This window comes from Macrosteles quadrilineatus, unplaced genomic scaffold, assembly GCF_028750875.1.
Source record: "Macrosteles quadrilineatus isolate MER2022 unplaced genomic scaffold, UCM_ALF_1.0 Scaffold_1__1_contigs__length_201487025, whole genome shotgun sequence".
Taxonomy (NCBI): domain Eukaryota; kingdom Metazoa; phylum Arthropoda; class Insecta; order Hemiptera; family Cicadellidae; genus Macrosteles; species Macrosteles quadrilineatus.
Genome location: NW_026542594.1, coordinates 63,243,871 through 63,269,789, shown reverse-complemented (window position 1 = coordinate 63,269,789; position 25,919 = coordinate 63,243,871). Strand labels below are relative to the sequence as shown.

The following is a 25,919-nucleotide window of genomic DNA, read 5'->3' as shown; positions in this document are numbered from 1 at the left end:
CTTTTTAAATTTATTGGAGTCTACGCTTTGCATCCTACAGTATAATCTAAAAGCCTTTTAAGCTTTATTTCATGCGTGGTTACTTTTGAGTGCCCGGTGTTTGTATATTACTTACTTACATATTAACTTACAAGTCTTTGTTTTAAATAATTTGTTTAACATATGTTGTCAATAATAATTACGCAATGAGATTGAATTGTTTCATACAACAGTCATGAAATAAAGAGAAACAACTTGAATGTTAAAAAAATACTTTTTACTTTTTATAAAATTAAACATGGCGCAGTCGGTAAAGATTTGATTGAGAATAATATCAGAAGAATATACACGGAAATGGAATTAAACAAACCGGATATCCTAAGCCTTGAAGGCAACTTGGAGGAAAATTTAGGACATTTAAAGAAGAAGTGGAGATATATTTTATAGCCACTGAAACCGAAAAGAAACCTAACTCTATACAAGCAGCAAGGCTTAAAAACCTACTAGGAAAGGAAGCATTGAAAATTTATAAAGATTTCAAACAAAATGAACCAAAAACAGTAAAAACGATATTAGAGACACTAGAGAAGTATTGCACGCCAAGAAGGAATAAAAACATGGATATTTATAAGTTTTTCAAAAGAAAGCAGCAACAAGATGAATCATTTAATAAATTCTATTCGGACCTAAAAAATTTAGTCAAACCATGTAAATTTGAAGAACAGGAGGAAAAACTGTTGAGAGCTCAGATAATACTGGGATTAAGTTCAAAAAATGTCCAAGAAAAACTTTTGAGAGAAGATTTAAAATTGGAAAAGGTAATAGAAACCTGCAAAACAATGGAGTTAACCGAACAAAATATGAATGAAATCAATGAGAAGAAAGAAGTACTTCAAATTACAAATATTCATGATGAGAAGAAAGAAGTTCATCAAGTAACTAAAACCTTTGCTGGAACACGTAAGTTGGAGGAGAGAAATCAAATGGACCAAACAGGTAAAAGATGTTTTAAATGTTACAGATGTAGTGGTAGTCATGGAAAACAACAATGTCCAGCTTGGGGTAAGATCTGTAGTAAATGCAAAAAGTCAAATCATTTTGCAAGTATGTGTGGGACAAACTTAAATATTCTTTCTAATGAGAAATGTAACGAAGTAACTGATCAAAGTAGTAGTTCTTTTGTGCCTAATTGCCAAGGCTATGAGATTAACACAGTTTGTGAAGTTGATTCCATTGGTAATCAAGAAAAAGCTTGGTATAAAAGTGTTAAAGTTGAAGGGTTCAATGTAAGAATGAAACTTGATACTGGGTCTGAAGTAGACATTGTCCCATATTCCTTTGTAAAACTAAATAAACTACAAAATACGATGAAGAAAAACCTAAGCAAACTAAGTTCATTCGGGGGGTTTCAAATAAATCCAGTAGGATACATAGATGCACAGATTGAGACAGAAAATAAAATGGATGTTGTAAAGCTAGTAGTGGTCAGTGGAGAATGTACTCCAATCCTAGGGCTGAAATCTTGTCTAAGTTTAAATTTAATAAAGAAGGTAGATACTGTTGCTAAAGGTTTATCAGTAATAGAAGATGAAGAAAAATTTAAAATTTATAACAATTATAAAGATGTGTTTGATGGTGTGGGTTGTTTCCCTGACATTTGTAAGTTAAAATTAAAGGAAGATGCAGTACCACAAGTAAGTTCTGCTAGAAGAATACCATACAAAATTAAAGATAAATTTGAAAAGGCATTAAATTCGCTGATTGACAATGAAATTATTAAGCTAGTTGAAGAGCCGGTTGAATGGGTCAACAATATTGTAGTACTAGAAAAGCCAAATGGATCTTTAAGAATCTGTATTGATCCTACACAACTTAATAAATATATCATAAGAGAGTGGTATGCAATTCCTTTGCTAGAGGACTTGGGCGCCAAACTTAAGTAATAAGAAGTATTTTACAATTTTATATTTGAAAGACGGGTTTTATCATATAAAACTAGATGAAGAATCCAGTAAAATGTGTTCATTCAGCACAATCTTTGGAACTTACAGATTTTTGAGGGCAGCTTTTGGCCTCTCTTGTGTACCTGAAATATTTCAAAGATTGGTACACAAATATTTCAAAGATATTAAAGGTCTTTCAATCTGTTTCGATGATTTGTGCATTGCTACTGATACTAAAGAGGAAAATTATAAAATTATAAAGCAGGTAATGGAAAGAGTAAAACAGTATAATATTAGATTTAACTATAGTAAAATGCAATACTGTGTTAATAAGGTAAAGTATATTGGTGCTATATTCAGTGAACAAGGGATGCAACCGGATCCTTCAAAAATAGAAGCAATAAAGAATTTTAAAACTCCTACATCTAAGGTAGAATTACAAAGATTTTTAGGTATGGTAAATTACATCAGAAATTTCGTCCCTAATTTGGCTTCAATAGCATCAACTCTTAGAGATTTACTAAAAAAGAATGTTCCCTGGCAATGGTATGAACATCATTCTAATAATGCTCTTGAAAAAATCAAACAATCACTCTGTAGTAATCAGGTCTTAGGGAATTTTGATCCATCTCTTCCTATTGAAATACAATGTGATGCTTCACAGGATTCTGTAGGGTGTTGTTGCATGCAAAATGGCAGGCCTGTTAGCTACTTTTCTAGAAGTCTGACCACAGCAGAAGTTAATTATGCTCAAATTGAAAAAGAATTATTAGCTATTTGTTTTTCGTGCAAGAAATACCACAACTATATATATGGAAATGAAAATGTAACAATTTTTACTGACCATTTACTTCTTTTGTCAATTTGTAATATAAAATTGTCAATAACAGAATAAGAAGACTTAGACTTAAATTAATGATATACAGTTTTAAACTAAAATATTTGCCAGGAAAAAACATGCATATTGCACATTTTTTATCTCGGAATGGTATTAAAGATGAGGTTGAATGGCATGAACCCTTAGATGGTATTGTGCATTGTATTGAATCTTCTGAAGTGAAGTTCAGTGATAGAAGAACCGAGGAATTTAAAGAGGAAACAAGATATTATGATGTTTTAAACAAAGTTATACAATTTAGTAAAACCCAATGGCCAAAATCTGTTAATGATGGTGATCTAAAGACTTATTTCAATATGAGAAATGATGTAACTCATCAAGATGGATTACTCTATTTGAATGACAAACTTATAATACCAAGTAAACTGAGGAAATTTATGCTGTCACACCTGCATGAGACTCATCTGGGAACAACTAAAATATTGAAAACTGCCAATTTATTTTTTTACTGGCCAGGAATGTCATCAGACATAAGAAATACAGTATCTCAATGTTCTATATGTATGAAACACCAACGTTCAAAATTGAATGAACCTTTAAAAGCTCACAGTGTTCCTCAAATACCCTTCATCAAGATTGGAGCTGATATTGCTGAATATGCAGGTAAATACTATCTTGTAACTGTTGACTTTTATTCACGTTGGATTGATGTATTTCAGTTGAACAGTAAAAACAGTAATACAATAATTGGTAAATTCAAAGAGCTATTTAGTCGAAATGGGATCCCTATGTATTTGGTGGCTGATAATCAACCATTTAATAGCTATGAAATGAAACAGTTTTCTATAAAGTGGAATTTTACAATAATCACATCAAGTCCTCACTATCCAAAAAGTAATGGACTAGCAGAAAAGGCTGTAGGAATTGTAAAGCAAATGTTACGGAAGAGTGCTGAAAGTAAACACGATTTTGAACTCTTCTTATTAAATTATAGAAACTCACCTTTTGCAAAATTGGATTATTCACCTTCTCAGCTTTTAAACAGCAGACACATAAGATCAAAACTACCTATACCAAACAGTTATTTACAGCCTAAAACAGTTTCTTTTGAGGTACATGAAAGCATAAATGAAAGCAAAAGGTATCAAGAACAAATGTATAACAGATCAGCCTTGAAGAAAGAAGATGAATTTTAAGTGGGAGAAGAGGTTTTAGTACGGGATATTAAAACCTAATTTTGGAATCCTGGTGTGATTTTTTAAAAATTACCGGAACCTCGTTCTTATTTGGTAAAATTAGAAAGTAATATTGTTTTAAGAAGAAACACACACCATATAAGAAAAATTAAATCTATGTTAAAAAAGAAGGACAGTCAAGACGGCTAAAAAAGGGAGATGTTTGTATATTACTTACTTACATATTAACTAACAAGTCTTTGTTTTAAATAATTTGTTTAACAGATGTTGTCAATAATAATTAAGCAATGAGATTGAATTGTAAACAGTCATGAAATAAAGAGAAACAACTTGAATGTTAAAAAAATACTTTTTACTTTTTATAAAATTAAACACCCGGATGATGGTAAAATAGTTTTATTTCACTTAACATAACTAGGTTTTCACATTAACTTATTAAATACTCCCGCCGCAGCAAACCTGCAGACTAAGCGACTTTCCATTTGCCTGACTGGATTTACACTAAAATGTCTCCTTAAAAATATCGCATTAAATGTGATATTTTTAAGGAGACATTTTAGTGTAAATCCAGAAAAACAATGTTAAAACCATGTTATTTAAATAGGGAATTAATTTTATTCCTTATTTAAATAACAGTACCTGGGGACCGAGCTTTGCTCGGGGAAAATCATTAGTTCACTCTGAAAGCAGTCTTAGTATTGGAGATACATAAATCCATTCCCAACCTCCACACGGCTCGCCTTTACTACGTCCTACACCATTTCCTACGTCATGGACCTGTTTCCCTCCATTCCTATAGCACTTTAGGATTGTAGATACCTTAATCTAATCGTTATTAACAGTTCCCACACTCTGGACAGCTCGCATTGACTACTTCCTTCACCACTTCCAACGTAGCGAACCTGTTTTCCTCCCTTCCCATAGCATTTCAGAAATGCAGACACCTTAATCTAATCGTCATAAACAGTTCCCACGCTCCATACTACTCGCCTTTACAACTTCCTTCACCACTTCCTACGTCGCAAACCTGTTTCCCTCCCTTCCCATTGCATTTAAAGATTGCAGATACCTTATAATCTAATCGTCATAAACAGTTCCCACACTCCGGACTACTCGCCTTGACTACTTCCTTCACCACTTCCTAAGTCGCGGACCTTGTTTCCCTCCTTTCCCATAGAATTTTAGGATTGCAAATACCTTAATCTAATCGTCATAAACAGTTCCCAAACTCCGGACAGCTCGCCTTGACTACGTTCTTCACCACTTCCTACGTCGCGGACCTGTTTTCCTCCCTTCCCATAGCATTTCAGGATTGCAAATACCTTAATCTAATCGTCATAAACAGTTCCCACACTCTGGACAGCTCGCATTGACTACTTCCTTCACCACTTCCAACATAGCGGACCTGTTTTCCTCCCTTCCCATAGCATTTCAGAATTGCAGACACCTTAATCTAATCGTCATAAACAGTTCCCACACTCCGGACCACTCGCCTTGACTACTTCCATCACCACTTCCTACGTCGCGGACCTGTTTTCCTCCCTTTCCATAGCATTTTAGGATTGCAAATACCTTAATCTAATCATCAAAAACAGTTCCCACACTCCGGACAGCTCGCCTTGACTACTTCCTTCACCACTTCCTACGTCACGGACCTGTTTCCCTCTCTTCCCATAGCATTTTAGGTTTTCCCTTACCCTTATCTAATCATCATAAAAGGTTCCCACATTACGGACAGCTCGCCTTTACTACTTCCTTCACCACTTCCTACGTCGCGGACCTGTTTTCCTTCATTCCCATAGCATTTTAGGATTGCAGATACCTTAATCTAATCGTCATAAACAGTTTCCACACTCCGGACAGCTCGCCTTGACTACTTCCTTCACCACTTCCTACGTCGCGGACCTGTTTCCCTCCCTTCCCATAGCATTTTAGGATTGTCCATACCCTTATCTAATTGTCATAAACAGTTCCCACACTCCGGACAGCTCGCCTTGACTACTTCCTTCACCACTTCCTACGTCGCAAACCTGTTTCCCTCCCTTCCCATTATATTTAAAGATTGCAGATACCATAATCTAATCGTCATAATCAGTTCCCACACTCCGGACTACTCGCCTTGACTACTTCCTTTACCACTTCCTACGTCGCGGACCTGTTTCCCTCCCTTCCCATAGCATTTTAGGATTGCAAATATCTTAATCTAATCGTCATAAACAGTTCCCACACTCCAGGCAGCTCACATTGACTACTTCCTTCAACACTTCCTACGTCGCAGACCTGTTTTCCTCCCTTCCCATAGCATTTCAGAACTGCAGACACCTTAATCTTATCGTCATAAACAGTTCCCACACTCCGGACTACTCGCCTTGACTACTTCCTTCACCACTTCCTACGTCGCGGACCTGTTTCCCTCCCTTCTAATAGCATTTTAGGATTGCAGATACCTTAATCTAATCGTCATAATCAGTTCCCACACTCCGGACTACTCGCCTTGACTACTTCCTTCACCACTTCCTACGTCGCGGACCTCTTTCCCTCCCTTCTAATAGCATTTTAGGATTGCCCATACCCTAATCTTATCGTCATAAACAGTCCCCACACTCCGGACCGCTCGCCTTTATTACTTCCTTATCACTTCCTACGTCACGGACCTGTTTCCCTCTATTTCCATAGCATTTTATGATTGCCTTTACTACTTCCTTCACCTCTCCCTACGTCGCGGACCTGTTTCCTTCCCTTCCCATAGCAATTTAGGATTGCAGATACCATAATCTAATCGTCATAAACAGATCCCAGACTTCGCACTGCTACCCTTGACTACAATAATATCGAGTAATCTTCAGTATAATCTTTGCTAAATATTAACAAGGGATTTTTTTCCTTTTGTACTGTATTTATAATTTGCTAGTATACTGTGGGTAGTTGGCTTATTACGAACACATGCCACAACTTCAAGTCTTTTGTTTACTTTTTCCTTGTTATTTAATTCAGCCAACATGGTTACCTAGCAACCCATAAGACTTATGTTAAAAAAATGTGATTTTCAGTTTCATTTTCCTACGTAATTAGATTTTTGTTGGCAGTTCTAACTGCAGTAAACTCGTTTTTAGGCCAGAAATAAACTATTTACAACATTTGAAGAAAATCGTCGGAGCAGTATTCGAGATCTTTTTTGCAAGCAAGCAAGCAAGCAAGCATACATACATACATACAAGCAAACATTGCTCGTATTAGAGTACTAGCTGTTGTACCCGTGCTTTGCAACGGGAAGAGGACACAAAGTAGAAACATTTTAATCTTTACATCAGTTGCATATAGTACAGTAATTACACATCCGCCAAAGCTTTTAGAAACAAAATTAAACTTTTATGGCCTTAATAGAAAGGTTTAAGCTATGATTTTTAAATCTCGTAAGTAGTGGATACCACCATTTTGGTTTTGATTAATTTTGAATCTTGTGTAGGCTGATATGAGAAAAACTGACCAAATTTTCGAATTAAACTATACGATTTACCTTCATCTCCCTTAATTACATATCTTTTTATTTATAATTGGCATTTTAATTTTCAATTTTGAAGTTGCAAAAATACTTATTATTAAATTTAAATGGATATTTTTTTAAAATTTCACTCTTCTTCATATTAAATAACAAATCCTTCAATCTTCAATTTCTTCAATCACAATAAATCATTAGCAAAACTAAGTCAGCTGTTATAAACTTTAGAAGTATTCTTGTGCCTTATAAATACAGTCTTTTGAAATATTAAAGAAACTATTTCTATAGGCCTACTATAAAAAATGTTAAACAAATAATTTAGCACAAAAGACAGCATACAAAACTAATATGATTATCAAAGTGTCGAGGACTAAAAATGTAATAGCAAATACAGTATATGTTTCATTGCATCTCTGATTCTACTCTACAAAAATATCAACAAACAACTTAATATACAAACCAGTTCTTTTAACCAGTTCCATCATCCATTGCCTTTAAATTTTCAAACTTACCATTAAGTAAACATAGGTAGTAACAAATATTTTATTGATTTTATAAACAAAAGAACACTGTGTACTGCTTAGTTTTATGATACTTTCCTTGGTTTAATTTAATCAGTGGTGTGGCAAAACACAAATAATAAATTTAATGTGAACTGAAAGCTATGTTAAGATAAATAAGAGTATTTTTTATTACCATTTGATAATTTAATATAGTTACACATATACAACAGATTTTAGAACACAAAATCAATGACGTACAATTTTGTTATTGATGATATTCTTTAGTTTAATTTAAGCATAGTTTTAGCAAAACACAATAACTAAATTTACCTAAATATACTTATAAAAAACAATGTGATGTGCAAGTTATGTTAAGTTAATCTAACACATGTTAAGCAGTTCAAATTTATTTAAAATAGCCTCCAAATTCATACAAAACATCTATAAGGATTGTAATTTTCATACTGTTTCCATGAAAACATATCAATAACATTATTTTCATAACTGAGACGAAAAATCCAAAGCAGAGCCGGAGTTGATACAGCAACGGTTATAAAATTTTTTTTTTCTATAATCATTGACAGTTTTAGAATAAATAATCCATGATAAAAGGTTAGATTAAAATAAAACTACCTCATAGTTATGGAAAATATTATATTTAACTTCTTTGTATCAGCTGTCTGAAATTGTGAAATATGCAATTTAGCAGTTCTTCTTGTTTACATTGAATTGAAGCAAATGTAAACAAACATTGTTAGTGTTCTAATCGCAGTCATGGAGACCAATCAATATTTACTTTTAAAATCCTCACCTCAGAACTGTAAAAGCCAAAGGGGCAAAGCCTACGGTCAGTGTCGAAATGTGAATAGTCCTATAATGGTCCTTGGTATGTTAGCTATATTTCTGTAAAATTTAAGCTTAGTTGGTTCAGTAGTTTTTGCACCTATTAGTAATACACATACAGACACCATTAGATTTTTATATAATAGTATAGATAGGATTGTTTTAACGAGTACTTAGGTTTGCTGCAACATGGAGGGTAAAAAGATATATATTTTTTTTTGTAAAATGTGATAGTCTAGCATGAAATGAATGCATTTTCCAAATTTGATCAAAATATGTTCATAAACAAGCAAACTACATCTGTTTTTCTTATTCTCCATAAGAATAACATGGGAATTTTAAATTTACAGATTTTTTAAATTTGCTCCGTAACCATTAGACGCATAATAACGCTTGAATATATTAAATTATTTGTTTTTTTAAGCTCTACAAAATGGTTTGGAAAGAAATTGCACAATTTTTACCCCACAAAACCCCCCATAAACCCCTGTTCCCATAGTCTGATCATGCTGGTTCGCGAACTCGTTCGAAAAAACGTAGGTTTACACGTTGTACCAAATTTAATCAACATCGGATGATTTTTGCTCGAGTTATCGTGCCAATGGACACATATATAAATATATATATATATATATATATATATATATATATATATATATGTATGTATGAATTTGGACGGATAGTATTTTTGGTCTCTAGGGACCTCAAAACGAAAAAGTAAATCGGTCCCGGGTCCAGGACTTACCATGAGTGCTACGGTAATAGCTTATTCCCTGTAGGGGAAATTCGCTAAAAGGAGTGGATGTGTTTTTTTCTGGAATACCATTTTAATAAAACCAAGGTGAATATAATCAAATTAAGGTGTACGCAATTAACTTTTGCTTCTAAAATGAATTAAATGTCTGTTACTATGTTTTTGTTTTACTCAATGGTTAGCGTGTGGATTGATATTTTGTCAAACAAAGCTCACTAGGGTAACTAATAAATATAAAAGCTTGTAATATACATGAAAGTATATATTTAATAATAGTTTTGAGATCTCAAAACCCAATACTGAGTTATTTGAAATCTTAGCTTTAGTATGGTTTATGTAACATGATAAACTTACCGTTTCCAAGTGCTGGAAAAATGTGAAAACAATTACATTTTACAAAGAAGATTCACTGTTAATAAGTTTTATCCCCTCCAGTTAGAACTAATGGAAGTTTAATAAATACTCTTTAAGGTCTGTTTTGTTAATACAATCTTCTTTCTTTAATTTTTTGTGAGAGAAGAATCATTTATTTTCATAGTATAACTTTGCAAAACATTAATTTAGCTGTATATTCGTTTTAAAGCCATTAAGAAAAAATAATGGAAGGAATAATTAGTATTTTACCGCAATATATAGAAAATGCAAAATGTTGTTAACGAGGTTGGCTTATAGGCTTGTGTTAAAATGGCTTATACCAAAATATACTAAACAAATACGTTGAAATATGTTTTGTAACATTAATTTCAATCAAATAGTAGTATCTCGTAGTAGAAAACTTAACTATTGTATTCCTTTAATATGTCCTTAAAACAGTTTATCATATTGGAAACGTTGTATAAACAACAAAAGGATTATTTACAAGGGCATTTGAAAGGTGTAATTTGATGAAATATTTGTAATAAATGACAATATCAACTGTTTATCTTCAAACATGAATAACGGATCTCATCTTTAATCTGTTCACGTATTGGTAGATGTAGTTCATCAACTTTTAAATATATAGATATGCAATTAAAATTTGAATTTTTGAGATATTTATTTAAAGTCAAGTTAGTACAACTGGAATATTTATTAACAAAACAGCCCACCCACATCATTATTGATGCTTTCGTGGTAAGCTGTGATTAGTTTAATGAATGATCGGATTCTGCCGTGACATAGAATTGTGGATCTCGTTATCATTGTCAGTGTTTGTTATAAATATTATAGGACCAGGCTGGCCTAATAAAGTGCCGGACATATGTTTTGGGAAGTCAGGTTCCCAATACACAGCACTAAAATCAAAAATTATTTATCGAAAATAATTATTATCATTATAATCGGAGTTCATTTACTACTTATTTAATTTGATTTACTGGTAAAGACTAACATTTTAAAAGAGGAAAGTATTTCCAGATACAATTATGTTTACTAGCTATTCTACGATTGGTATGCCTTAGGTGTTAAATCTAGTTTCCCTTTAGTTTTATAAAATATTACCAATAAGTTAAGATAACAAATGCAGAAGACGTCAAACAGTTATCCAAACAATAGTACATAGATATTGATACAAAAATACATAGATACATTAGGTATTAGCCTTATTACGCAGGGTTAGCTCATTACCGGGCTGAAATTATCGTAATTGTGTATTCCATTTCCAATCGTATGAAAGCTGTTGGTTTGTAACGACATTTTTGTCATGCATGATCTAGGAGAAATGATAAGTAGATAAGGGAGAAATGTTTTATGTAAAATTGTTTAAGAATTTTTACAAAAACATGCACTATCAAATCAAGTAAATAATATTTACAGCAACAATGTTAAACATATTTTTGAAATAGTATTTTAACTAATGGAGTTGATACAGAACAATAGTGTATTAATTTTGTGTACAGGAATAATCAATCAAAACTTAAACACATAACTAATGAATCTGATCTTTGAAACTTAATCTTTTAAACAGTGCCTCGGCCACTCAATCCCAAACGTCGCTTAATAAGCAGAAGAATCTTTCTTACTAAAACATGACAATAATCCTAAATGAGAGGAATGTCAATTACAAGGAATGTTTTTAATATAAAGCAGAAACAGAAATTCCGTAATTATTACATTGCAATGCCATAATGAAAATTACAATCAAGACATTTTTATCTAATAACATCAACATGTTTAGGCCCTTGGGTACTTTTAGAACCCTTTTACAAGGTTTACAACCTATTTATGACCCACGAGTTACTTTTACAGCATGTAATACAATTTAAGAACACGGGCATTTTTCATTTCTCCACATACAAACACAACACGTTTTTAGGGGTTTTTATTTTATACACAATTAACGAAGAGGTTATTTTATGAACAGAACTTCTCCTACAGTTAGTAACCAGTTTTTATGTGATTAGTATAAATATAAACTGCTCACCCTATAGCTGTGTTTCATAAAAGCTTCGCCTCAGAAACCCTCAAGGTTACCATGTTAGTTTTATGAAATGTTAATAAAATAGCTATGCTAATAGTGTATTTTTAACTCGATGGGTTTCAACATTTGCATATCATTCTCATTCGTATTATGTTTTTCTAATTACTGATTTATAAACACATATACAAACTTACTCTTAGGTTAAACAGTAAAAAGATTTACTCAAAGATATAAGAGGAAGCTTGTCAAACTTGAGGAAGAAATTGGGAGGCTATTTAGAGGTAAAGGACCCTGAGAATTTGAGAGCTCAATTTGTTGTATTGCTATTTGATGGTTTTTTACCAAAATTGCCTGTTATATGCCCTTCTTTTTCAATTTGAAAGTGTATTAAATTCATGAAACAATTAACTCCTAATAGGAACATGAAAGCTAATGGTATTTTCTTTTATATCCTAATTTTATAAAACGAGATGAAGATGGGACAAATGCGTGGGGCCTTGTTAAAGGGTGCGGCAAAATAACCTCCCTATTTTTAACACCTCCTATTTTTAAACGTAAATAAAAATTACGTTAATTAGTTTTATTTTTTTTACTTATTCTCTAACAAGGGAAGTTTACTTTTACTTAGTTTTAAAAAGAATGTCTGTTAAATGGTGACCATGGCTGTTGATACACTGCTGCAGACGAACTCTGAAGCTGTCGTATACTCTCTCCAGCATGGCTTGAGGTATTCGCAGAATTTCCTGGCGTATTGCCTCTTTCAGTTCTGGCAGATTCCTGGGGCGACGTTTAAACACCTCGGCCTTCAGTATAACACGGATATAATAGAACACATATACAGGGTGAATTTTAAATGAGTTCCCCCCCTACTTTTTTCTACATTTCTTAAGATATCAACTTCGGACCACGTCAGATCATTGTAGTGTAGTAAGTACTTCATTTTGACAGGGTAAACATTTTGGCCGCCATCTTGGATCCGCCATATTAAATACAAAACTTTTATTTCAAATGTAAAGGTAGGGTTGTGACCCATTGTTCCAAACTAGACTTTCACGCTGATTACAATGCCGCAATTAGTTTTTCAAAATCTTGATCCGTTCTAAAGTTATGAGGACGTTTTATAACTTTATTTTTAGCCCATTTTTACATTGTGCATTTACAAACTAAGGCCATAATCTCAAAATAGTGCTAGATAAAGATAAGTATACACCACCATTCATTGTCGACCTATTATCACTTTGTTATGTATGACGGATGTATTTTTTTTCGGCCGCCATCTTAGATCTGCCATTTTGAAATGTGATACATTAATTTAAATATGAATGTGGTGTTGTGACCCATCATATTGAACTACCTTTTCATGCTGAACTCAATGCCGCAATCCGTTTTTGTCTCTCCGGCTTTCTTGATTAAATATTAAAATTATCTTACTTAAATTTCCAATATTTCAAAAAACAAATATGAAAATGCAAAACGGATTGCGGCATTGAATTCAGCACAAAAAAGTAGTCTAAAATGATGGGTCACAACACCACCTTCATATTTAAATTAATTTGTAACATTTCATAATGGCAGATTCCAGATGGCGGCCGAAAAAATACATCCATCATAACCAAGTGAAAATAGGTCGACAATAAATAGTGGTGTATACTAATCTTATCTAGTAGTATTTTGAGATAATGGTCTTAGTTTGTAAATTCACAATGTTAAAATGGGCTAAAAATAAAGTTATAAAATGTCCTCATAACTTTAGAACGGATCAAGATTTTTAAAAACTAATCAGCGTGAAATTCTAGTTTGAAACAATGGGTCACAACCCTACCTTTACATTTGAAAAAAAAAGTTTTGTATCCAATATGGCGGATCCAAGATGGCGGCCAAAATGTTTACCCTGTCAAAATGAAGTACTTACTACACTACAATGATCTGACCTGGTCCGAAGTTGATATCTTAAGAAATGTAGAAAATAGTAGGGGGGGAACTCATTTAAAATTCACCCTGTATAATAACACATGTATAACACAGATACTGAAATAGCAGAGACAAGGTATGGATTTTGTCTTTGGTAATATAAACTTCATTAGTTAATGGTCTGAATGTTGATCGTAAAATCGTGATATCGTATCAGGCGACAAGAAGGAAGAGAACTGAGACCTAACGGAATGTTTAATAGTTTGTACGGTTTTCATATATTGTCTATTGGTTATGTGAACTGCTACGACATTGGAACGTGATTAGATTAAGTTTGAAACGGTTACATTACAATATTAAAGACCGTAAGGTGTTGATTGTTTCCTCAAGTAAACTATGAGCTCTGATACCCAAAGTAAATTTAAATCTATAGAACAAAGTGTTGTAACTTTATATTCAAAGTAATAAATTGTCGGTAATTCCAGAGTTAGCTTTGACTGCTAAAAATCTCAAGGTCAGTTTATAGCAAGGATTGTATATTACCTTCTCCGTGTTTTGCATGGACAATTTTATGTGGCTGCAAGTAGACAATAATCCCTACATGAGCCCAAGACATCTGTATAAAACAATTAATAACACGATCGGTTCCTGAAAATTATAAAATATAGTTTCTAACATCAATCATACTTCAAAACGAGGAAGTATCATCGGTCAATGGTAAAACAACGTGATTCTAATTATTCCTTATTCATGACTTTGTACAAGATGACTATAGTTTACTTGCAAGCTGAAACAGCCGATTTAAATTATTTGTTTTAGTTCAAATTTAGATTGTATAAAGATAATCTGCAATATTATCAATGGCAGTTGCCAAATACCCTGATGATACCTTTTCGATGCTATTTAATGATACCTTCTAAGTAATCTTTGATCGATGGTCTTCACTCGAATGTTTCTGTTTTCCTTTGTACTGTATATAGGTAACATATTGGCTTGTTTATAAACATGTGCTATGATTCTTCGTCTACAGTTACGTTGTCACTGCGTAACCATCATAGCGACAAGGAAGCCTAGTATTAAACATTTTTAATTTTAAATTGTAGACATTCTCAAATTAGAGTTTGTTTGAAAACAACTTTTTTTTTTCCAAATCACCCTGGTAGGTTTGGCGAACAAACGTTTAGCCGCGATCGCGTAATGAGATTACATGATTTACATAAGGCTCGATCTCATGATGCCACTTTATCCTTTGAATGTTCAATGTAGCTTTATATTAATGGAGGAATCAATTGTTTCTTGCAGTAAAACATTTAAAATGAGATATTTTTGTTTACTTTGTTGAAGTAAATAAATATATGGCTACAGAATCATTTAAATGGGCTTCCCTTAGCTGGAGCTGTTCTCTGAGAGAAGAATAATTTTGCTCAATGTAAAATGAATTGACCACAGACCAAATGAGTCATTCGCCACATCAGGCATGTAGAGGGTTTTAACATTGTGTTATCACATTTGCTAACTTAAGCGAAACTCTAGAGAGTTTGAAAGTAGGTGAAATTAATAAGTTAGTGATGAATAACCGCAATAGAATAAATCATCGAAGACTCTATCATCGCGGAAAATATATTCAAGGGTGTTTTTCTAAGGCGTTTATATACACTGCAAAATGTAACTATGAAAACAATGCTGGAATAATGAATAAGTCATTCCTCTTGTTAAGTTCCAAGACCAATCACTCATACTCTGAGCCACGGAGCAACATAAATTAGGAAATAAATTCAGTACAGTTCAAAAATCACAATAAACTACTGACACATAAAAGAGTGAAGTTTGCTTCATAGTAGTAGATTTTGCCTCATGTTGCATACCAAAATAATGTAAAGACCGAAAGGGCGATTATATATTATTTGTTCTATCTAAAAGCGTAATGAAGGATATTTTACTGAATTTGAAGGAATTGATGCTTCGCAATGTGATTCATTTTAGTATACTATTCTAGTATTCGAGTGGCGAATGTGTCGAAAAGGTTTTACTTTGCCTTAGTTAGATGTGTTTTTTTCAAATGTTATGAATGAAGGTGCAGTAATATTATTGCAGTAATATTATTCTGTATGAGTTTCTGATAAATGCTGTATCGGTATAAAGCGAGACTCACAAGTTAACTCTAACACACACACACACACACACACACACACACACACACACACACACACACACACACACACACACACACACACACACACACACACACACACACACACACACACACGCACGCACACACCAAAACACACACAGTATCGAGAAACAGCCGGATATTGGTATTCACGTTCATGTTTAAACAGTAAAAACAATCTTGGAATAGTTACTTTGCAAAACAAACTTGCAGTCGCAAACAACAATATGAGGGTAGAGCGTTGTCAGACACGTGTTATGAAAATTAATGTACATAATTTATATTACATTATTTACGTTCATTGTGCGCATAGGGTCATTATGTGGCACAATAAGGCTACGCTTACATATTGAACAGATTCTACCTCTGTATATACTGTGTATGTATAAGTAGAGTGAAATTAAGATATCGCGGTAGAGCCTATAATGTAACTGTAATTTTGTCATTCTAAATCTCCCTTGTATCATTCATCGACACCACAGACAGTGATATATCAGGTATTAAAATCATAAATGTCGAAAACACAAATTATAGAATAATTACACAAAAGTTGGGTTAAAACACCGTATGGGGTTTCTTGTTTTATTTATTTATTCTTTGGAGTCAGGGGTTAATGTTGTTAATGACAATTTTTTATTTTTCGTTGATATGAAAAAATATGACATTGGGTTTAGTTGGGTAAAACCCTTGATCCTCATCATCCTCCTAAAGGATTTCTTTCTGTATTTTACAAGCTACACGTCCTTATTATAAGACACTTACTCAAACTATTTAAGGAACTTACATGTCTGATTATTCAGGCTCTGGAAAAATATCCAAACACATCTGATTCTTGAATACTTTTAAAAATAAAGACTTGTCAAACAGAAAACTTAATTTCCTTGAAATATAATTGTTAAATGTTATAATCAAAATTATTGTACATTTCCCTATTAGAATATAACAGAAAGTCTTTACCTCCCCATGGCACAGCTGGTGATAACACGCGGAGGGAAACTTACAAACAAGTTTATTATTAAACTTTACATTGCAGCACACGAACTCTAAAGAGTTGTGAACCACTTATTTAAACTTTAATAGCTAAATACCAGGTGTTAAATCTTTTTGGGATTTTCTAAGATACATTCGTTTCTTTCTTTGAACAGAATTTAAATAAAATGAGTGATTAACGTTCGTAGTTTTCTTAAGTTATATAATGATAAAGCTTCCAATTGTAAAAAGCTAAACCGTGTAAACTATGAAGGGCAGTTTAACCATGTTATCAGTAATTTGTAGATTTCCATGGGAATTGATTTACTCCAGGGCTTTTGTATGAGATAGGGGGTTTGGTTGAAGTGACAACAGGGTTACCACCGGACTAACAAACCAAAACTTATAGATTATTTTAAATCCTAACAATGTCATTGTTTCATAATCATGATAGCCAGGTAGTTGAGTGGGATACAGACCCCACTTGGTAGGCAGTAGGATGCCCTTTTGATCCTGAGAATGATAAAAATTGTTTCAGTGATTCTAAAGTGAATTACTACCTGTTACACAATGGTGAAATATATAAAATATATATGTATATACACAGGCTAATCTTATAAAAATAACAATTAAATAAGCTATATAAATCTAATAAATCAGCAATATCCAGTAATCCGTGGCTTTGGAACTGGCATTCGTTACACGAGAGACACATATGCAATTCACCATTACAGCTCATTGTTTGATAATGTAACTAGTGAGGGAATCAGAACATTCAGTTTCAAATACACATTAAAAGGACTAAAGTGGATGTGTAAGACATTCATGTTTTTCTTTCACCATAAAATAATTTTTTGAAAAGGGTAAAACACAAGAGTTTCATTTTATATTAAGTTTTTCTATGTACAACAAACTATTGTGGTATGCAGTACAAACAAATGCTTTTAAGAAAACTTCAAAGACAACACTCATAGGTAATCTAGCCGTCATCTCTCCCTTCCTCTACTCTTAAGGGATTAAAAATAGTTGTTGGTTACTAGTGTTTCACAAGTATAGTATCATGTTTTGTACACATTCACATTTACACAAACATTATATTATATTGAATCAATATTGTTGTTTCAAACATTTTACCAAATACTGTTATAGAGCATTATATAGAGTGATTTTTATGAAACAAAAAGCATATAAAATGCGTCAATATTACTACAGTACGTTGTAATTATAACAAGCACATATTTCTCAAATAATCGTTGATCAAGCACTAGGTTTGATTAAACATATCATACAGGCTATTTAATATGAGTTGTACGACATTTTTTTCTCATTAATGATCTAGAATGTGTTGATAATAATGATTATTGTAAAAATATTTTTTAAGTCAACTTGAGAATATGTTTGAGAATATGTTAAACCTTAACACTATTTTTTACGTTTAACAACAAACGGTTGGTGAGAAATTGTATTGAATCTGTACCGTTAATTGTCCTTAATGGTGTAATTTTAATTTGTTATTAAAAATAGGTTGGACTTTAGATACACTAAATAAAATATCCTTGTAATAATATATGCAAGCATCACTATTATGTGACATTTTAAGTATTGTACTGGGTGCTGTAAATTAAAACATTTTAAAAACTACTTAATTTACATAAATAACTAAATAACATGTAAAAATACAACAAGAAACATCCCTATATTAGATTGTTAAATCTTTATCAGTAAACCATTAAGAGTTTAATACAAAAAATTATTTGCCACTGTTCAGTTTTCGTCGATGTAATCAAAATATGTATGTATGAGGAAAATGTAAGTTGCTCGTAATCCAATTTATATAACTATTATTTTAGAAATATTGATCAATGTTAAGACCAAGTACAACTCCAATATTGCGGCTTGTCAGCGACACTCCTCCCGGCATTTCCGGATCCTGGAGATACAGTCTCAAACATATCACAAACATATTACTTCATTTTTTGCAAACAGTGCTAAACGGGAGGAGGGGGGAATAGAGTTATTGGACTTTTTATTGAAATCCAGCCCCTTATTTCACAAATCTTGTTATACATAGTCCGAATGTGGTCATCGTTTTACTTTTCAACTAATTACCACTAAAACCATCATATTATTATTTTCTATTGCAGATAAACTTTCGTGCACCTAAATATGACACTTATCATATTAATTGCAAGGAATGTTTGCTTGGTTAGTATATTTGCTATGTTATTAGCAGTGATAATGATTATTTTGATTAACACTTGAAATTATTTTGATTTAAAACTTACGATTTACATAGTGTGCACTGTATGGACACAAAACAACATCCTGCACAGCAGGGGCAGGGGTTAGTGTGCTATGTAAGGTGGCACTAAGTGTGCACTGTATGGACACAAAACAACATCCTGCACAGCAGGGGCAGGGGTTAGTGTGCTGTGTAAGGTGGCACTGTGGGTGCACTGATGGACACAAAACAACATCCTGCACAGCAGGGGCAGGGGTTAGTGTGCTGTGTAAGGTGGCACTGTGTGTGCACTGTATGGACACAAAACAACAACCTGCACAGCAGGGTAGGGGTTAGTGTGCTGTGTAAGGTGGCACTGTGTGTGCACTGTATGGACACAAAACAACAACCTGCACAGCAGGGGCAGGGGTAAGTGTGCTGTGTAAGGCGGCACTGTGTGTGCACTGTATGGACACAAAACAACAACCTGCACAGCAGGGGCAGGGGTTGGTGTGCTGTGTAAGGTGGCACTGTGTGTGCACTGTATGGACACAAAACAACATCCTGCATAGCAGGGGCAGGGGTTAGTGTGTTGTGTAAGGCGGCACTGTGTGTGCTCTGTATGGACACAAAACAACAACCTGCACAGCAGGGGCAGGGGTTAGTGAGCTGTGTAAGGCGGCACTGTGTGTGCACTGTATGGACACAAAACAACAACCTGCACAGCCAACAACAACCGTAAAAATAATCTGTATAAATTGTACTCAAAGAATAGAGACAATGGTAAGTTAAAGTTAGAATATAAAGCTTTTTCGAAAAATGTAACGAAACGCATCAAACAAGCTAAATTGAATTACTATTAAAATCTTATAGAGAGATCAAATGGTGACTCAAGAGAGTATTGGAAAGTTATCAGAAAAATTATTAAAAAAAGCAAAAAGTCTTTTAACAACATAAGAGTGAACAATGTGCTGTTACAGCGTAAAGGAAATGAGGATAATATTGCAAATGAGTTTAATAAATTTTTTGCTAATGTTGTCTCTAGGTTAAAACAGGAAAACTTTGGGAATGATACGTTTATGGAAGATGTAGATGAGTATGAAGTGTTTCTTAGTGATTTTACTTTTAGAGATGAGGAGTGGTTAATACTATTAAGTGCATGAAAAAAAAGTTTAGTGTAGTTATTGATGGAATTAATATTTTTGTAATCAAGGAAAACTTAGATATTTTTGCCCCTCTCCTGTGTAAAATTTATCAGTTGTCGTTGACACAGGGTGTTTTTCCTGACAAACTTAAAGTAGCCACTGTTGTCCCCATTTACAAGTCAGGTGACCCCTCTGAAATCGTTTCATATCGTCCAATCTCAGTTATAAATACAATAGCTAAAATCTTTGAATCTCTCATTAAGAAAAAAATATTTGAATACTTTGAAAGAAAATCATTATTTTCGAATCATCAATATGGAATTTTACCAGGCAAGGGAACGGACTTGGCTATAGAGAGGCACATTAGCTGCATCACCGAATCAATGGATAGAAATAAGTACACACTGTCACTGTATTTGGACTTATTATTTGTTTGGACATTTGATGTTCTAGATCTTAACATTTTATTTCATAAGTTTAGCAAGTATGGTATAGGTGGGAAAGCTTTGGAATGGCTTATGCCATTTTGCAAAGACAGGATGCAGGTAGTAAAAATAGACAACAATTTGAGTGGTGTGAGCCGTGTCAGTCGGCTCAGTTTGAGAAAGGAGAGTATTTCTTATAGTACATATTGCGGCAGAAGCACTGTACGCCGACGCTCGCCAAAGGCCGTGGGCGAGTCCACTTTGTCTTTACTCCCCTTCTTCTCCGATTTGCTTGGAGACGTTCTCTCTCTTTGAAATCGTCCACCAAGATTGACGTTCCAAATTTTACCGGCACTATGGAGACTCAAGAAAGAAGATTTTCCAAGTTCATTTTGTTCGACCTTCATAAAATGCAATTTTAAATTTGTTTTTTGACACCAAGCCAGGTATGTCAAATCATTGTATTAGATTAATTGTCCGTTTTTTCATTTTTAAACTTAGCCATTTTTTCCCTCAAACATTTTGTCTGTTCTTGAAAGCGTTCACAAGAGATTTGTCCTTTTTCTCTATATTTGTGTAAAATGATGTTTATAAGGTCTTTTAAAGTTGTTTAAATTGTTTAACTTGTTTTGTCAAATGTTTAAAATTGTAGTTGTCAAAAATTTTGTGCTTAAAGTTAGTTTTTGTCTGGTCACAGACAGGAAAATTTCATGTTGGTGTTCAGGACACACGTGTTCGACTTTGGTAAATTTGTTGTTTTTAATTATTTGTGTTGTTCTGAGTCGTCATTTGTTTGTGTTTACAGGTTTTCCAAACTAAAGTAAAGTGAAAGAGTTAGTTTTTCCTTTTAACAAAATCCACAGGCTAGGCCTAGGCTGGAAATTGTATTAGTATTAGTAACAGAAAACTGAATGAAAATATGTATTGTTTTGTTAAGCCAAGAAAAGCAATAGAGATTATTTGTTTAACCATGACTAACAGAGATTTAAATTTTTACTTAAAGTGTTATGTAAATTTAGCTCTGCCGTAAACTCCCGAAAGACCAAGTCTATATTCCTTGAAAGGGTTAGGTTTGATAATATTCTGAAATACTGATTATTTTCAACTTTTAAGTAGGCCTGTGTAATTTTAAAGGGCTCCTGTACTGGACCGACAGCAGCGGACACATCATGCCTCCTGATCCTGACCTAGTTCGGAGCAAGACGAGGGCTTCGCCCCCGGACTAAACCAGGCCTAACCACAACCAACTCGCAGCGGAAGGACTTCACCCAGAAACATTCTACGAGAACTTTGGCCTTCTTCACCTCTACAAACCAGGTGCTATCTACTCCATGTTATCATTATTATTCCAACGTTTGCATTCAGCCTACCTTCAAGAACAGTTCATTTATATCAAGTTTTTCCCCAATTTAAACTTTTACCGTTTCAATTTCTTAAACTCTGTAGCCTAGCAAATTGAGCTTAGTGTTTCCCTAACTAGGCCTACTTCTTATTTCTGGACTAAACTACAGACTATAAATCCCCTTGTGTTTTTTACTGTTTCAAATTAAATGATTTTATTTCTCTATCGCTGCGAGTTGAGTTGTGGAACTGGAACTAACAAAAGTCAACAAGAATACATTATTTATATCACGGGTCTACGAGTTTTTTTTTTAAAAGCTACAAGAATTCATGTATTTAGTAGGGTGTCACATTTCCTTGTTATTTCATTATTTTGTGTATGTACCATGTTATGTTAGTAATAGGCTAAAAATTTCTGTTCTAACGGGGAAACTTTCGGCCCAATTGTTCTAAATTTCATTTCGGTTCACGCCAGTACTAAATTCTTCCCCACAATTTTTGCCATTTTAAAAATTCTATTTCTTACTGTTTAAATTAAAATTCTATTCTGATGTTAGTGTATATTTGTGTATAATTGTCTTATGTTGCTATTTAAATATTTTCATGTCAATGTTGAGTGTAATTTTGAACTGTAAGGTTGTTCGAACGTTTTTCTTTAAACGCAACTTGTTATTGATATTTTGGTCAAATACTATTTTTAAATGATTTCATTGTAAGGTCATTTCAATTCAACGTCTGTTTTATGTAATATTTTCAATTTCTTGCCTTTTAAGATTCATATTTTTAAATTTATCATTGTCCTAAACCTTTTCCGAGTAGGCCTAACCTAACTTAAAGTAAGGATTTTCTTCTAGTTACCAGCTTGGTCCTTAAACTTAAACTTGAACTTCAACTTTTGGTAAAGTTTATATATACATAAATGTTTTAAATGTTTTGGTAAATGATTTAGGCCTAACACTGGTATTGATTTACATTCTAAGCCTTGTACCAATTTGTATATATTATTTCGCTGTTGTTTAAGGGCGCATATTTGTTAATATTTTAATTGAGTTGGTAATAAAAGATGTTAATCACTTTTCAGTTGTATTTTTTGAACACCTGCAGATCTCTCATGAGCACAGAATCTTGGTAAAAGTTCCACGTACCATTTTGGGGTCTGGGAACTCAGTCATGTTTCATTTGGTAGCAGAGCGGTGTTTTTTTTTTTCAAATGGCTCAGTAATTTAGAGTGTTTGTTAGCATTTTAATATTTCTGTGTTCTTGGGGGTCTGAAGGTGATTCAAATTGTTTTCAGGTCATGGCCGTTGGATTTTGAAATTTTCTGAACTGTGTGTTCCTGGGTATCAACATGAAAAACTTGTTGGAATTTGTCTCATTTGTTGTTTTGTCATTTCATTGTGTTTTGTATTTCCTTGTGTAGATTAAAAAAAAATGTTTCGAGTTGTTTTCACGTAGGCCCGTCATTGATTGTCCCGTTTTGTTCGCGTTTTGGTTAGGAGCCCTGGCAATGGTGTTTTTTGGTGAATTGTTAATTGTAAAAAAAAAAAAAAATTTGCTGTCGTGTTTGTTGTTTGTATTCAAATTTTGTCGAGATGAGTAATTTAAACCCCGATTTTCTGCTGAAAAAGGAACTCCAGTTTGAAGTTGCCTTGCGAGGTGAGACCCCAGCTTTGAAGGTAGCTGATTTGAGACGTCAACTCAGGGGACTCATAAAAGCCAACAAGCCCCCTACCTCTGCTGTGAAGAATGATCCCGGTGAAGAATGGGAATTTTGTAAGGAGCTTGCTGAGGAATTAACTTTAGGTGTGAAGGACTTGGGCGATTATCCTGATCTGGGTTCCAATGCTGTTCAGCGCTTGAGAGTTCGTCTTGAACATCTTGAAAGACGGCTAAATGCAATAGATCCTGTTCAGGCTGTTGGAGAGGATAGCGAAGTTACTGTAACTCTTGTGCTTCAACAAGTCCGTGAGCACTTGTGCTTTTTATTAAATCCCAAGCCCAGAACTGCCACCGGGAACAAGGAGTTGGAACAACCTACTGTCAATGTTGCTAGTGGCGGTAGTCAGGAGATCCAGACTCCAGACGAAATAGTGATTAACGAGAAGGATGAGTCGCAAACTCCTGCTACGAATGTAACTAATACTTCCAGTCCTTGTAATAAAATTCACAGTGCTGTATCTGGAAATTCACAGCCATCATCACAAACTGTGCAGGCTACTTCCAAACTCCCTGGAACCATGATAGCGCCACAATATTCTAGGCTTCCGAACCCAGTCAGCCAGGTTATGGAGAAGCTCCCCGTTACCGATGGACTCGAAGTACCGCAACTGTTGAATTTCCTTAGTTCCCTACTCCGTCTGAGAGAATTCCCTGGTGTGGATGACTCCACACTGCTAAAACTGGTGTACCCCTATTGTCGCAGCCCTTTGACTGAGAGAGTACTGTCATGTATCGAAGCTACCCGATCGTTTGATGATTTCCACCAAGAAGTTTTGGATTATTTTGTGCCGGGTAGGCTACTTCAACAATTGATACAGGAGAAATTTTACCGATTACAACGTCCAAGGGAGAGTCTGGCTAGTTTTGCTGCTGATCTTAAACATGTTGCTCGACTGCTTCGGGTTAAATTGGGAGAGACGGGAATAGTTGAAGTCATTCTGGGAGGTTTAACAGCCGAAGAACGTTCTCGTTTGGTTTTTTCGAGGCGACCGTCATCCTTCATTGAACTGGATGAGTTGAGCATCACATCACGAAACGTTGCCTATACTGACGGGTTGAGAAGTTCTTGTGCCCCGGGCGGTTCAGATATGCGGGTCCGAGAAAATTTGAAAAGTTTACCACTTATGAGTATGGAAGCAAATCCTTCACACAATACAGATAGGCCACGTACTGTTTTTACTTGTTACGGATGTGGCAGGAAGGGTCACACCCGAAGATATTGTAGAGCCACTCAAAACAGCAGGTTTATGCAGCCTCGACAGGAACCCCGTGAAGTTTCAAAAAACGAACAGAGCGGGGGGGAGAAGGAGAAATAAAACCGCCCTCCGCAAAAGCCTCGGAGAAAGTAAAAGCAGTTGTTTCGTTACTCAACTTGCTAAGCAAGGTATTAGAGTGTCACCTGGTCACTGTCCTTATGTTCTGGTTAATTTTGGTGAATACCGTTGTGGAGCACTTCTGGACTCTGGATCCGCTCGAAGTCTATTATCACTGGAACTTTATAATCAGTTATTAAATCAAAATAAAATAAAATCAACTGAGACCATCAATCTACAATGTTTAACGGCTTCAAAGGCAATATTACCTATTAAAACTCAGATTCTTTGTAATGTCAAAATAGAAGGATTTTCATGGCTATGGACTTTTCTGGTCTCTGAAAAATTGGGAGTGGATTGCATCCTGGGAGCGGATTTTATTTCACATACTCAATTGGTTGTTGACCTTAGTCGGAGTAAGGGGTAGTAGTAGCCTAAGGTCACTCCTATCGCACCACCTGTCAGGGCAGGTGGGGTGAATTAATTGAGTTTAAAGCCCATCAGGCGGAAATGGTTGCTTCCGGTGCTACGTCACTTTGTGACGTCATAGGTGATGTGTAATGGTAACAGGATACAGGTGGTAGGAGCTGGTGGTAATGGATAGGGGATGAAACAGCTGTCTGTACAGTAGTGTGTTTAAATAGCTAATACTTGTTCGTTTGCAATTGTCTTAAATGTATTGGGAATATCAACCAACAGCTACACCAAGGTTTTAAACCAAAACACAGCTTATATGTAGACAATAAATTGAG

The 25,919-nt window shown here is 34.2% G+C and overlaps 1 protein-coding gene across 1 annotated transcript in view; it reads right to left on the bottom strand.

Moving 5' to 3' along the window:
* The window catches only part of LOC128997664 (uncharacterized), a 29,274-nt gene extending 5,967 nt beyond the window's left edge, over positions 1–23,307 (bottom strand). The window contains exons 1-2 of the mRNA XM_054423306.1: positions 23,281–23,307; positions 12,612–12,756 (exon numbers count right to left, since the gene is read on the bottom strand). Coding sequence (XP_054279281.1) covers positions 12,612–12,756; positions 23,281–23,307 — 172 coding nt within the window. The remainder of the gene's footprint in view (positions 1–12,611; positions 12,757–23,280) is intronic.
* Between the last annotated feature and the right edge of the window lie 2,612 nt (positions 23,308–25,919).